This window comes from Octopus bimaculoides, chromosome 4, assembly GCF_046866305.1.
Source record: "Octopus bimaculoides isolate indiv1 chromosome 4, ASM4686630v1, whole genome shotgun sequence".
Classification (NCBI taxonomy): Eukaryota; Metazoa; Mollusca; class Cephalopoda; order Octopoda; family Octopodidae; genus Octopus; species Octopus bimaculoides.
The window spans coordinates 4410971-4427062 of record NC_142931.1 but is presented as its reverse complement, the minus strand read 5'-3'; the positions used below and the strand labels follow the sequence as shown (position 1 = coordinate 4427062).

The 16092-nt window shown below is 39.2% G+C and overlaps 1 protein-coding gene across 1 annotated transcript in view; it reads right to left on the bottom strand.

The window, feature by feature from the left end:
- Window positions 1-2182: 2182 nt before the first annotated feature.
- The window catches only part of LOC106879784 (S-adenosylmethionine sensor upstream of mTORC1), a 218948-nt gene continuing 205038 nt past the window's right edge, over window positions 2183-16092 (bottom strand). The window contains exons 3-4 of the mRNA XM_014929486.3: window positions 6858-6972; window positions 2183-3711 (exon numbers count right to left, since the gene is read on the bottom strand). Of these exons, the coding sequence (XP_014784972.1) occupies window positions 3133-3711; window positions 6858-6972 (694 nt within the window). The 3' untranslated portion in view covers window positions 2183-3132. The remainder of the gene's footprint in view (window positions 3712-6857; window positions 6973-16092) is intronic.

Below are 16092 nucleotides of genomic sequence, written 5' to 3'. Positions count from 1 at the left end.
ATACACATACATCTATTTGAGCACTCATATATATTACAGATCTGCGAACAGTATATATATACTCGGTGTGTGTGTGTGTGTGTGTATACATATATATATATATATATATATATATATATATATATATACATGAGAGAGACATACAGCTATTTAAACACTCAGATATATGTAACAGATATTTTACACATACATATACACATTTATATGAATATGTGTGTGTATATATACATACATGTATACATAAATATATGTACTTACACACATACATATATGTATGCATGCATATATAAACACACACACACACACACACACACACATTCCATCTCTGTTTCTTTCATTTATTTATTTTATCACCATTTTCATCCACTTTCTTCTTTATTCTTTTATATTTTTCTTCTTCCCTAATAATTTTCTTTTTTTTTCTGTTTATTTATTCATTTTTCTTCTTTCAATAATTTCTTATTTTCAATTTCTTTCTTTTCCTTCTCGTCTTTCATTCTTTATCTTCTTCCCTACAATATTTCCTATTTTCTTCTCTTTTTATATTTCATAATTTCTCAGTTTTTCTCGGTTCATCCAGTTCCAACTCCCTCTCCCCCCATCTCTCTCTCTCCCTCTCCTTCCTTTATTCTCTCTTCTATCAATCCAGCTCCCAATTCTGATCTTTCCCATTTCATGTCCCCTTTCCTATATTTATTCCCTTCATTCTCTATTTTTATTTCAACCCCCAAAATGAAGGGCTTCAACTATACCATCTCCTCCCAGGGTCCCCCACCCTAGCTTAAAACAGTAGACTCTGCTGAAGGTCCCCAAAATATAGGTGATGGTTGTGGGTGATGTTAAACTGGGGGGTGGGGTTATATCTACCCCTCTCCCCTTATATTTCTCTCCAGACACCCAATGGAGGCCACCACCAAGGGTGGATGTGGTATTTAACTATGAGACAGATTCCATCTATACCCCGTCCCAATGGTGGCCAGGTGATGGAAGACTGACAGAGGTGGGGGTGGAGGTTTATTAAACTAGGACACACAGACAGACACTTATTTCAATGGCTACATTCTCTGTTGTTTTCTCTTTCTTTTCCTTCCCTCTGCAGTTCATCTTCTGTTTCTTTCTTTGATGTTCCCCCCCCCGCCCCTCAGCCAGCCTCCTTCCATCTATTTTCCACAGTTCTTCATTCATTCTGTTTAACTATATTTTTTTGTTCCATTCTCATAATAAAACCTGTTTGTTTTAATAGAAAACCCTAACAACGCCCAAACAACCGTTTGACCAGTGTCAAACCACACACACACACTCGTTCTCTCTTACCATTAAAAATACTTTTGCTCCTCTCAAGAGACTCACTCAACATAAACCCTCCCTAAAAATAATTCCAACAAGTATACCCCCACCCCTGGTTTGTCACACATCGCATTTCTTATTGGAGAGTTTGTCTAATTCTTCAAAATATAATTGGATTTCCATCTTTCACCTCAATATCTATCAATTCACAATCATATTGAATATTGACATCTCTCTCTCTCTCTCACTCTCCTAAATGTGAGTAGCCCTGTAGCACCCCTACAACACGACCCTGGTCTACCCCAACCTTTTCCCCCACATACCTTAATCCCCACCCCTCCCATCTGGGTCTGTTGTGAACTACATGGTAACTTCAATGTGGCTGGTATCACAACACATAACAAAAGCACCCAGTCCACACTCTATAAAGTGGTTGGCATTAGGAAGGGCATCCAGCTGTAGAAACCTTGCCAAAGTAGGCACTGGAGTAGGCAATGCAGTCATTGTCTCACTCTGGTTTCTTGTCAAACCATCCGACTCATGCCAGCATGGAATATGGTTGTGAAATGATGATGATGGCGATGATGATGATGATATATATATATCATTGCTATTATGTTAAACTGTCGTATGTCCATATTTGGTCAAATGGGTTTATTTCTATATTTATTTTTGCTTGCAATAGCCGGCTCTTTTGGTCAAACTATTGTATCTCCAGCTGCTTCAGATGCCAAGATATCAAAAATTCTCAAAGTGTAGTATAACGGTTTTGCTGTGGAACGGTGAAACTATTTTTTCGCTTCCTACTAAATGACTACTGGTGTTGATACGGTCAACTCAAACCCACGAGGGAGTTGCTCCATCATGGCCACATTAAGAAAACAATAAAATACAATTTTGATTTTTAAAAATTGTTTATTGAAAATAAAAATATTTCCAGCTAAACTTAAATATTTCTTTTTCTTCTCAAAACAATATATTGGTGATTGAGTATGAGATCAATAGAGGGGGGGGGGTTTAGCAATTAGCAATCAGTAGGGATGGATTATTAATTAGTAATCAACATATACTGATTACTAGTTAATCAGTAATTAACGTAGATGGATTACTAATAAGGTAGATTATTAATTATATATTAATCAATATATACTGACAAACTAATTAGTTATTAATTAGTAATTAACATAGGTAGATCACTAATCAGTAATCAATATTCATTACTTATTAGTAATCAATATTGGTGGATCACTAACTGAGAAAATATTACCCTCTCTAGACAAAAGAGTTCCTTCCTTGAAAGTTGCACAGATTTATTGTTGTTGTTTTTGTTGTTGTTGTTAACTGAAGGTGTTAGTTTGAGCCTGATTGTTGTTTCCACATCAGTGAACAACTGACGGACAGCGATTAACTAAAAAATCAGTCACAATTAGCTTTTAAAGTTTTCCATTAATTTACGTATACGAAACCCACCCCTTTTTTTTTTTATTTGCCCTATGTTGCAGAGTTATCAGAAGGGTTTAAAAGATATGAGGTTAACCTATTGGACATCACATGGGATTCGATTCAGATATTTTTAAAGCCAGGATTTTACTTGCCTTAGCGAGATTTGGTGGACAATAGATTCTACACTTCTTTTAAGAATGGTTTAGCAGAATCAGGGATTATAATGGAATAAACACGTGAGCCACTATCTGGGAAAGATAGAAATTTTCAAAAAGCATTCCATCCATTCTAGTTTGGACAAAATGGATGCAAAACAGTTACCAAAAAAATGAAAATTAAGTATTTAATAAAAGAATAAGAAAATCACAGCATCAGGAAATTGATTAATTAACTGAAGACTTTTCATGAGCTGTCTTCTTCATCAGAGAAATCATTGGGTAATTCGCTCCTGGTTCTTTCAAAAAATTCTTTGTTATCAACATCGAAAATACTTTGTATGAGGTTGTCTTGGAAGTCTGATTCCCTGTCATTTGAATCTTGTGGAATGTACATCATGTCAGGATAAATATCACCTGCAATCAAACTTATTTCGTCCTGCATGTTATAAAGCTTGCGGAAGGCCATGCAGTGCAGGTGCTCCAGTTTCGTATAATGCCATCGACTGAAACCCATCGCTTCAATTGCTTTCTTCCAACTTTTCATCATGTGGGCATTTCTATGTTGCTGATGAGAATCTGGTGAAACAATTAACAACAGACCATCAATCATGAGCAGCTTGTGGGCCTTGAGACAGCAAAGCCAGCGTTGGTACGGAGATGGGAAATATTCCAATAATAAGGAGAAGACAACCACATGGAAGGAACATTGAGGGAGTTTCTGAACAGGGCTCTTCAGGTTGTTTAGAAGGGTTTCTAGTGTATCAGGTGCCACTTGCAGAGGTTCCTGGGTCTCTAAGTGGAGGAAATCACACCGATAAACACTCTGAAAAGAGAGAAAGGGAGAGAGAGTAAAATATATGCAGACTTAACGTGTGTGTGTGTGTGTGTGTGTATGAGAGAGAGAAAGAGAGAGAGAATGTGAGAGACTGTATTCAATAATTTTACAAATGGTATGAATTACTTACACAGGTATGACACAGCTATTTATTTACCTGTTCGTGACATACACCTCTACACACCTCTGTAATACTTATTAATCACATATCTCAGTATACACCCATCCATGAAAATGACCCCCATCCCCGCCACAGATTCTGTGAGTTTCGTCAATTATAACCCTAGGAAATAAACTTGGTTCCTCCCAGACGATCACACCTGGGTCTGGGCTAAGAATACCCCTGCTCCAAACATTATTAATAAATCACCTGAAAGAAAAACTAAAGGTGAGTTGGTCAGTAAAAACAAATGAGAGAAGTTGATGTTACCTGGAAATGGAGGTAAAGTTACATTAGCTGAGGCATGAGACTGTGTGATTCGAGAGAGATTTGACTGCTACCTCTAGCTGGACAGGCAGTGATGCAGTGGCTGTCCAGCTAGAGGTAGCAATCAAATCTCTCTCGAATCACACAGTCTCATGCCTCAGCTAATGTAACTTTACCTCCATTTCCAGGTAACATCAACTTCACTCATTGCTCTCTCTCTTTCTCTCTCTCTCTCTCCCTCTCTCCCCCCTCTCTCTCTCTCAGTTCATCTTGTGCTTCTCTTCTCCAATGTTTCTGAATCTCTCAAACCATCTGATCAATGCTGTGCACTAGCGATGGCTTGGTCTTTCTTTCTTAACTTCTTACAATCAATAGAACTGAGAGTGATGATGATGATGATGATGAAAGTGGTGGTGAATAAGTCACACACACACACACACACACACACACAATGACCAAAATACAGGGGTTGGGAAGTAAAATGCAAATATGACTGAAAGGATATTGTAGAGGAGACGACAATTGGAAAACAAAATAAATATGAACAACAACAACAACAAGAAAAACCAGCCAAAAAAAACCCCAGTTGGTGATTATGCAATAGTAATGAAGGATTGTTTGCTAATGTTGTTGTTGTTGTTGTTGTTTGCTGGCTGGTCGGTGAGTGGGGAGGGATCAGTGGGAGACAGTAGTAACAGCTAAATATATGACTTATTATTCCAAACAACCACCAGGTGCAGTCAGAAAGTTGAGATGGTAGACTGGCAAAAGACAAACATTAAAGGATTTTACATGGCCAATCAAAGCCATATGTTACCAAATGTTCATTACGTATGTATATATGTATATGGATGTGGGTGTGTAGGTGTATATGGGTAAATATGTGAGTGTACGTATGTGGCTATATGATTATCTTTCATTCACTTTCTCTTACTGCTCTTTCTCTTTCTCTTTCTGTGTGTGAATTATGTGTGTGTGTGTGTGTATATATATATATATAGATAGAGAGAGAGAGAGAGAGAGAGAGAGAGAGAGTGAAAGACAGAGAGAGAAATGGAAGAAGTGATAAAAAGATAGATGCATGTATATTTATAAAGATCTACATATATATATATATATATATATATATATATATATATATATATATATGTATATATATATGTATATATATATGTACTTATATATATATATACATGTATATATATATATACATGTATATATATATATAGGTGTGTGTGTGTGTGTGTATATATTTATACACACACACACACACACATACATATATGTATAAATATAAGAAGAGATACATAATATTTGCATATGCCAATCTTACTTTCCTGTTCTAGTATATGTGTTTATACACACACACACATACACACAAATACATATTAGCATATATGCACATATATATTTATGAAAATGTATCTCCTCGCCACCTCTCTATCTATCTGTCTGTCTATCTGTATACATGTATGTATGTATGTATATGCACACATACACACACACACTTCCATACACTACAAAATTCTCTTCCCCCTTCCCCTACCATGTCACTCATAAACAACCAAGAGAAAACATTAAGTCTGTCCCTTCTCAATCCCCTCTCACTCCCACCACCTGTGTCTCAAATCAAAAAAGCTTATTACATCAGAGTCTTAGGGGTACCCACTCCATACCCATCTCTTGCCCCTATGTATTGTTAGTTAATACTCCCTCCACCCCCTCTTCAACTCATTCCTTCCGTGACACCCATCACTGACTTTACCCCTTCTATACCATTCATCTCCACTTCCACAATCCTCGGCCATGCTTTCTCATCACCAACCATTTCTACCTAGCCATTACATGGTCTGTCTGTCTGTCTGCCTCTCTCTTAGTTTCCAAAGTCTCCCATCACAATGCCTGATTGACAAAGGTTTCATCAGATCTATCGGTGACACACACACTATCTCTCTTTTTCTCCTGTTACTTTTACTCTTCTTTACCACTGCCCCCACTATCTCCTCCGTGTCACTCATTATTCACATCCACCACTCTCTTATAATAACCCTTCACCACTCCTTTTCCACCAGGTCACTCATTATTTACGTTCATTACATCCTCCTTTTCCCAACCATTTTTACAACCATCCATCATTTGCCCCCCCCCCCCACCATCTCTCTCTGTGTCTCTCCCCCCTTATCCACATTCTTACTGTCCCCTGACACCCTCTCAGCTCTCCCTGCTGGTTCACCTCCAACTCTGTTGCTCTTGGCCCTTCCTGCTCCTTGGGTCACATTGACAGGAACAGAGACAGCATACTACAGTAGTGACAACAGCCTTTCACCTCATGGTGCACATCAAGGGTACACTGTAAAGAGGATTGCTGAATGAGCAGAGGGGGAGGGGCTCAAGAGAACCTTTTACTTCTGTTTCATCGAGGACATGTCAACCTCTCTGGTGGTGGTCGCATGACAAATAGCATCCAGTTCATTTGTAAAATGGTTGGTGCATGGAAATGTATTTAACTCTAGCAACCATGACAAGATAAAATCCATGATAAAGACAGGATTCCATGACACATTTAGGAGATCAATGACTCCAGATAACAACTGGTATATAAGAAGTGCTTGGGGCAAGGAAATCAAATGAAAAGACAAGTCTTCACCATCATCATTAACGTTTGCTTTCCATGCTGGCATAGGTTGGAAGAACTTTTACCACTTACAGATTTTGCAGGAGAAATATCAATGCCAACAGCCAAGAATTCTTCAAACTGTAAGAATGGGTTGAAGCAGCTACCAACATCCAATAAACGGATCTTGCCAAGGGAATCCAACATCCTGAAAAATAAACAACATTGAGTGACTGACTGGGTTTTTTGTTTCATGAAAATAATTTCTAGACTGAGTTTCCCTATCTTATGGAAAAGACAGAGTTTTGAACTAGAGACTTGGCATTTATCATTTAAAATAATGTCGCAATTTGTAGTTTTTGAATCATATTTTCTTTCACTGTTATAAAGGCACCAAAAGAATGTTCTGCAGGGAACTTCAGTATTTTCATACCATTCAATCTGACTTCAAATTAGGGTCCTTCCTAAACAAACCCTTTAATTGGATTTTCTTTATGCCTTTCCACCTACCTTTTAGCCCTATTTCAAAATGGAAAAACCACCACTCAAGCGTGGTTGATACCAGTGCTGCCTGACTGGCTCCTGTGCCGGTGGTGTGTAAAATGCACCATTCGAGCATGGTCGATGCCAGTGCCGCCTGACTGGCCACCATGCAGGTGGCACATAAAAAGCACCCACTACACTCTCGGAGTGGTTGGCGTTAGGAAGAGTGTCCAGCTGTAGAAACCTTGCCAGATCTGATTGGGGCCTGGTGCAGCTTCCTTGCCAGTCCTCAGTCAAACCATCCAATGCACGACAGTATGGAAACGGCAATGATGATGATGATGAGAACATGTGAGCAAGTCTCTTTCTTCAAACCAACACACTCCTCCTCCTCTTGTAAATATGGTGAAATTGTGTCAGTGACCAGGCTGCAAGGACACAATACTTCATAACAGACGGAACAATCAGCAAATAATACTGGATAAGACATTTTCCCTGTTTTTTAAATGGTCAAACGGACTCTTTAGTAACTCCATTGCTTGAGCTTAAACACAAAGTGTGGGGAAACAGGTGTAATAGTACGATGATGATGATGCTGATGATATTGATGATGACGATGATGATGGTGGTGTTGATATTGATGATGATGATGATGATGATGATGTTGGTGATGATAATGGTGGGCAGATTAACCATTAATCAAAAAAAGCATGTGCTTGGGGCATCAAGGGAAGAAGGGGAGGCACCACAGAAATGGTAAATGGTTTCCAGCACAAAAGAAACCACTCTAAACTTGCTAAAATAATATTTGAAGTGGATTCTATGATTGGAAATGACAGTTTCAAAAGTGTTCATGATGTCAAAGTAAGGATCTGATCAAAGACTTTGCAATTTAAAATGCAGGAGAATATTTTTCCAAATATAAGTAAACTGGAAGAAAACAAAAATTAACATTATTTTCCATCTTAGTTTTGTTTTTGTTTTGAAACACAAAAAATTATTTTATGGTTTATTATTGCTTATATTCTGAATTACTGGCTGATGCCAGTGCTGCCTGATTGGCACCAGTGCCGGTGGCATGTAAAAAGCACCATTCAAACGTGGTCGATGCCAGTGCTGGCTAACTGGCCCTCGTGCCAGTTGCATGTAAAAAGCACCATTCAAGTGTGGTCAATGTCAGTGCTGGCTGATTGGTGCCCATGCTGGTGGCATGTAAAAAGTACCATTTGAGCATGATCGATGCCAGTGCCGCATGGCTGGCCCTTGTGCCAGTGGCACGTAAAAAGCACCCACTACACTCTCGGAGTGGTTGGCATTAGAAAGGGCATCCAGCTGTAGAAACCTTGTTAGATCAGATTGGAGCCTGGTGCAGCCTTCTGGCTTGCCAGCCCTCAGTCAAACTGTCCAACCCATGCCAACATGGAAAGCAGACATTAGACGACAATGATGATGATGATGATGATGATGAAGGGGGCACCAAAATTTTTAAGAACTTAGGGCCTCTATGGGTCTTAACCCTTTTGTTACTGTATTTATTTTGAGATGCTCTGTATTTCTTTCAATTATTTCAAATATAACAAAGAATTTAATTAGCTTAATTATCATTAAGCTAATGATAGGGACATAAATTGTGATTAAGGTTTGGTGGAAGGTTTTAACTCAAAATTTATGAAAACAAAACGTTTGTACTACAGAACCAGAGGCGGTTTCAGCTGGGCTGGTAACAGAAGGGTTAATCCAGCCTAGTTGTTGTTGTTGATGATGATGATGTCATAGAAGTAGCAGCAGCAGCTGCAATTTAATCAAAGAAGAAAAAACTGAATTGAAATCAAAGATAGTAAATACTGTATTTCAAGTTAAGAGACCAAGGCTCTGAGACTCTCAGAGTCAGTTATTACTCTTATGGTTGTCACGCTGATGTCTGACATCCATCTTATCCGTGTCAAAACGAACAGACCACCAGATCAGCCACACGGTCAGGCTGGATCCACTCCCATGTTGTAGATTATTCTAAACTTCACAAAATTTCAATTAACTGATACTTACATTAAACACAATTAGGCTGCACAATTAGCCAACGACTCTTGGATTCTTACATTAATCACGGCCACACTCCTCTGTTTATTACTTAAGAGTCAAATTGAAGAAAGGTCTCTCGTAACTAATTTTCTTCTAACAAACTGGAAATAGTTAATTACTCATGGCGGGGTATTTAGTACCAATCGGTGGGATGGGGTCAGCCTCAAGCTTTCAGTATTTTTTTTTTTAATAGAAATATAAGTTTAAGAGTTATTTTAGTGTTAGCATCATTGCAATAAATGGTTGTGGTGAAACCATTTGAAAGACGGAGGAGGGGGGGGGAGGAAAGGAGGAGGAGGAGGAAGAGGATGGTGGTAAAAACTGACATGTTTCATAGAATACGAAGAGGAAATGCACATTTCATAGTTGCATACATTTGAAATGGTAAACTAAATTACTGATTAATGCATCTGCACCCAAATAGAGCAGGAATTATTGGCAGCAGGAAAATATTTCTTCAATGTGGAGACAAATGGCTTCTAACCAATTGTTAAGACCTAGAAAATTCAGTAATGCATTATTGATGTGCCTAGTCTACTATTGACCAACAAAAGTATGTTTTACATTAATATATCGTGACAAACTCGCAGATGTGGATTCCCAGTGAAGTACGAAGTAAATATTCGCTACTGTCTGCAGGGATTGCAGAATCAATCTTATCGATGCATGCATGGTTGGCTCACAGATGCTTGTAGACACATGCAGCCAGTGACAACATTCAACAAAACAAACTAACATCCTATATACACCCTCTCAACCAGCTGACACGGCAGCCACATCTCACAGAAACCAATTTTTGTTTCTTTCATTTTGTCAATTCTTCAAACAAACATTCAAGGAATCTATAAGACGTTAGATATCACAGGATGAAAGTTCAATCCTCACACTGGGAAGCTATTGTTTCAATCACTGTTCGAACATCAGAATTTTAATGCATAAATCTCTGTCAGTCTTTCTACACACACACACACGTTTTTTATATTAATAATCTGCAGAAGTTATGGAGGGACTCAAGGGCCAAGAGTTTTGTGCTTCACCACTTTTCAAACAGGTTTCAAACCTACACATATATATATATATATATATATCTATATATATATATATATATATATATATATATATATATATATATATATATATGTATATGAACTTGTGTATGTGTGCACCCCAGTGTAGTTGCAGTCTAATGACTGAAACAAGAGAACAAAAATAAGGTGTGTGTAAATATGTATATATATATATATATATATATATATATATATATATATATATATATATATATATATATATATATATATATACATGTGTGTATGTCTGTGTGTTTGCCCACCCCCACCCCAACATTGCTTGACAACCGATGTTGGTGTGTTTACATCCCCAAAACTTAGTAGGTTCAGCAAAAGAGACTGATAGAATAAGTACTAGGCTTACAAAGAATAAGTCCTGGGGTTGATTTGCTCAACTAAAGGCGGTGCTCCAGCCTGGCCACAGTCAAATGACTGAAACAAATAAAAGAAAAAATACATATATATGATGATGATGATCATCATCATTTAACATCCTTTTTCCAAGCTGGCATGGGTTTGATGGTTTGACTGAAACTGGAGAACAGCAACAGGTTCCAGTTTGATTTGGTTTCTACAGCTGGATGCCCTTCCTAATGCCAACCACTCCAAGAGTATATATAATATTGCTACTCCTGCTTCTACAACAACAATGACCACTACTACTATTACTACTGCTGCTGCTGCTGTTGCTGCTTCTACTACCACTTCCCAGAATCAAGTATGACCATTAGCATGTACCATACTTTTGTTAGTAATTTGAGGTGCCTCTGCAATCACAAGCAGATATTAGCTGACCCTACCCTCCCACCCCAACCCTCATAGTCTTGATCCAGAATAACATCAAAGAAGTGGAAGCTGGAAAGAATAAAAAAAAACTGTCTCACTGCTTAGCTGGTGTTCTAAACAGTTGACTAACGGTTTAGACTGGAGCTAAGTGAAATTAAGTGGCTTGCTCAAGGACACATTGCTCAACCTCATCTAGGAACCAATGTCATGATCATGTGATCATGATCCTAAGAACTTGACCACTCACTAGGACATATGCACGCACACACGTATATGCATGTGCACATGGCTTAAGGGCCAACTTGTGTGTGCATGTGTGTGTTTGTGTGTGTGTGAGAGAGAGAGAGAGAGAGAGTGCATATATACACACAAGGGCAAATCAAAAATTACCTTCACTCCTCCTGCTAAAACTTTCTTCGGGTTGGCCACATTGCCTTCAGCGCTTGTGCACACAACTACCTGGTAGTGTTATTCTTGTTACATAATCATGATTTGATCTTGGTCGTCCCAGTTTCCTTTCTGGAGTTACAGAGTAAACACGACTGCCCCACTGGCCATGTGCACCAAGGAAGAACAGAGATCATCAGTGATCCGATTTCTCTGGCCTGAAGGTACGTCTGGGACAGAAATTCATTGCTGGTTTTCAGTACAATCTGTGGTCAGCCCTTCACTGCATAGAAGTGTGCATGAGTGGACTGAGAAGTTTCAAAATGACCAAAGAGAGAGTAGGACACCCATCAACCCCCACCACTTATGTGAAGATTCAGCAAGCTTGAGAGATGGTTCCAGTGAACCAATAAGTGACCATCAATGAGGTGGAAAATTAGTCTTGAAATCATTATTCTCTGCAAATTAGTCATGAAATCATTCACAACAAGCTTTACTTCTCTCAAGTCTGTGTGAGATGGGTGCCAAGACAGCTTACGAAAGCACATAAATGCAATCGTGTGGAGATCTATCATTACTTATTCAACAAGTACAACGGTCAAGGTAAAGCTTTTTTTAGAGAGAACGGTCACAGCAGATAAGAGCTGGGTCCATTAGGTTGAGCCGGAACACAAAAGGCAGAGCATGGAATGGAAACACCTGAGATCATCAGGGAAAAAGAAATTCTAGACTCAACCTTGCACCCATACTGTTAAAACCATTGAAGAATAAGGTTTCAAGTGAGTGGAACAGCCCAGATCTTTGCCCTTCTGACTATCATCTCTTTGAACTGCTCAAGCATCCTTTGCAAGATCATCCATTTGCTGTGGATGACGAAGCATAGAAAGTGGTGCAGAAGTGGCTGTGGAACCGGCTGAAAAGCTTCTTCTTTGATGGAATAAACAAGGTTGTGGTCCACTGGAAGAAATACATTGGGGAAAAAACAAGGAGACTATGCTGGAAAATGACAGAATTATTCAACCCCTGTTTATTCTCTTTTTTTAAATCACAGAAACAAGAGTGTTTATAATCTTTGACTTCCCACTGTGTGTATGTGTGTGTGTATGTGTGTGTGTATGCATGTTTGTGTGTGTATATATATATATATATATATATATATATATATACACACACATACACACATGTGCTTCATGACAGGCATATAAGCAATGCCAGTTCCTCAGTATTGCTCCAGAGAACTTAAATATATTTCATCAACTTCACTGTAAACAAACAGCATACCACCAATACCCCCACCACCACCACCACCACCAATTCCAGTGTTTGGTTTTTTTTTGTGTTTTTTTCAGTTGAATACAGTAAATATTTTATTGACACTATTTAACTTGTTTGTGTTATCTCGAAACACAGGGAAAAACCATTCATTTATATACTCCCTGCTTATCTCTATTTATTGGAGTTTGACTGGCATAGCATCGGACTCAATAGAAAAGTAGCTTAAATGGGGAGATAATAACTGAAAACAATAGAACAACTGATGGTGATAGTGGTGGTGGTAATGGGGGTGATGGCGGGTGGTGAGGTGATTTCCTTGATTGCTACAAAAAAATTACAATAGAAACAGCAAACATAAATGAGGTGTGACAAATGTATAGATATGTGTGTGGAGATGTACCATTGCATATATAAAAAGATACATACACACACACACACACACACACACATGTGGCTGAACTGCTAAGTTACAGGGGCGTTAACACACCAACATCGGTTGTCAAGCAGAGGCAGAGGACACACACACACACACACACAGATATATACGTATATATGACAAGCTTCTTTCAATTTCTGTTTATGAAATCCATTCACAAGGCTTTGGTTGGCTTGAGGCTTTAGTAAGGGGACTCTTGCCCAAGGTGCCACACAGAGGGACTGAACCCAGAATCATGTAGTTGGGAAGCAAGCTTCTTACCACACAGCCATGCCCGTACCTCTATGTCTACGTGTACCTGTGTGTGTGTGTGTATAAGTGAAGAACTGAACCTAATAGTAACAGTGGAATTCGAGGAGTTGAGCAGCAGAAGGTTGATAATCAAAGGGAGATAAGTGAGTTGAGAATGTTCGATTAGAAAGGGCAAGAGACAACTCTGAGAAGTGAAGTCATTGCAGTTCATTTTCTCTAGGGGCTTGAACAGGTCATAAGGGACAGATTCACATTTATCATCGTCATCATCATCATCACCATCCTTTAACGTCTGTTTTCCATGCTGGCATGGGTTGGATGGTTCAACTGGGGTCTCGTAAGCCAGAAGGCCACACCAGGCTCCAATCTGATCAGGCAGTGTTTCTACAGCTGGATGCCCTTCCTAACACCGACCACTCCGAGAGTGCAGTGGGTGCTTTTTATGTGCCGCCGGCAAAGGGGCCTGGGGAGCTGGCATCAACCACGATCAGATGGTGCTTTATACGTGCCACCGGCATGGAAGCCAGTCAAAGCGGCACTAGCATCGGCCACGTTCGGATGGTGCTTTTTATGTGCTACTGGCACGGGGCTCACAACTACAATTTCCATTTGATTGTGATTTTGATATTACTGATGTTGATGTACTTGACTCAATAGGTCTCCTCAAGCATGGCACGTCGCCCTACGATCCAAGGTACTTTTGAGTGGGCTGGTTAAGTGACACTGGTGTATATTACAGCTGTGGACCCACTTTATTTGCCAGGTCTTCAGATATATATATATATAAATATCTGAGAAGACACCTAGCAAAGAAACAAGCAAAGAAGAGCAATCAATGAACACTAGCTAACTTCCCCATCCATGACACACATTTATGCCAACAGGTAAATGTTTTGTATAGAATACGATGTAACAAATGCAACAAGTTCTATGTGGGTAGCACAACAAGACTGTTCCACGTCTGCATGAAAGAGCATCTGAACACGAGAGCCTCCTCCTTCAGAAAACATCTAGACAGATGCTGGAACACTGACAAAAGCATAACAGTCGCAATTGGGGCCAATGAAAGAAATTTGGCTTATCTAAGAATTAAGGAAGCTATCCTCATAGACAGACTAAGGCCCCAAATCAACAACAGGCAAGAGGCTGGCAATCAGTATATTATTTAGCTACATCTGGATGCGTGTAGGTTCATTTTTGATAACATGCTCAGGTATTATATATAAAAAAAAAAACTTCACGTATAAAACATATCTTAGAAGCAGCGCTGCGGTGTGTCAACACACACGAGCTCAAAACATGGCCACCCTCATGCACTTCTCATAAGAATTTCCAGAAGGAGCTTCATGAGACCTTTGCAGAGATGTTTCCAGAAAAAAGAAAATTTCAGCAACCGTTGGAAAACCGATTATACCGATTATAACAATGACTCGATCAATTCCTAGCGATATCTGAAGAAAGAATTTTTGTATTCCGAAATATTATTATTATATCAGACTATGGATAATAAAATTATAACAGTTATTATAGTCCACTCTGCATTGTTGAGCCATTCAAGACACGTTATATTTATATATATATATCATTGTCATCAGTATTTTAATGTCTTTTTTTTCCCATGAATGCATGGGTTGACTAAATTGTTGAGACAGATTTATATATGTGTGTGTGAGTATATATGTGCATGTGTGAGAATGTGTATGTGTGCATGTGTGTGTATGTGTATGAGTGTGTGCATGCATGTGTGTATGTGCATGTATGTGTGTGTGTGCGTGTGTGTGTGTGTGTGCATAGGCACAGGCATGGTTGGCTGGTTAAGAAGTTTGCTTCCCAACCACATGGTTTTGGGTTCGATCTCTCTGCATGTTGCCTTGAGCAAATGTCTTCTACTTCTCAGACTTGATGGAATCTCAAAGAAGCCTATCATATATATGTATATGTGTGTATGTGCATGTGTGTGTGTGTGTGTGTGTGTAGGGGGAGGTTGGGTGGTGGTGGGTCATGCCTCCTTGTCTTGACATCACATGATAGTTGTAAATGAGTGGTACCATCATACAAGTGATGTCATTCCAATCCTCTGTAAAAACATGTCTAGCCATGGTGGGGAAATATTACCTTGCTTGGAAATAGGTGAGTGTTGAAGGACAGAAAGAGCATCCAGCTGCAAAAATTCTACCTCAAAGAGTTCTGTCTGAACCATGCAAGCATAGAAAAGTGGCTGTCAAAACAACAACAGTGATGATTATGAAGATGAAGATGATGATGAAGATGATCATCATCACCAACATTCACATCATCATCATCATCCTCATTTAACGCCCATTTTCCATGCTGGCATGGGTTAGACAGTTTGGCTTGAGCTGGCAAGCCTGGAGAGTCGCACCATGTTTTAGTCGTTTGTCTTGGTTTGGTTTCTGAAGCTGGATGCCCTTCCTAATGCCAACCCCTTTTGGGTGCTTTTAATGTAGCACTGGCACAGGTCCTTTCTACGTGGCATGGCACAGGTGCTTTCTCATGTAGCACTGGCACAAGTGCTTTTGATGTGGCACCAGCACTGACCGGG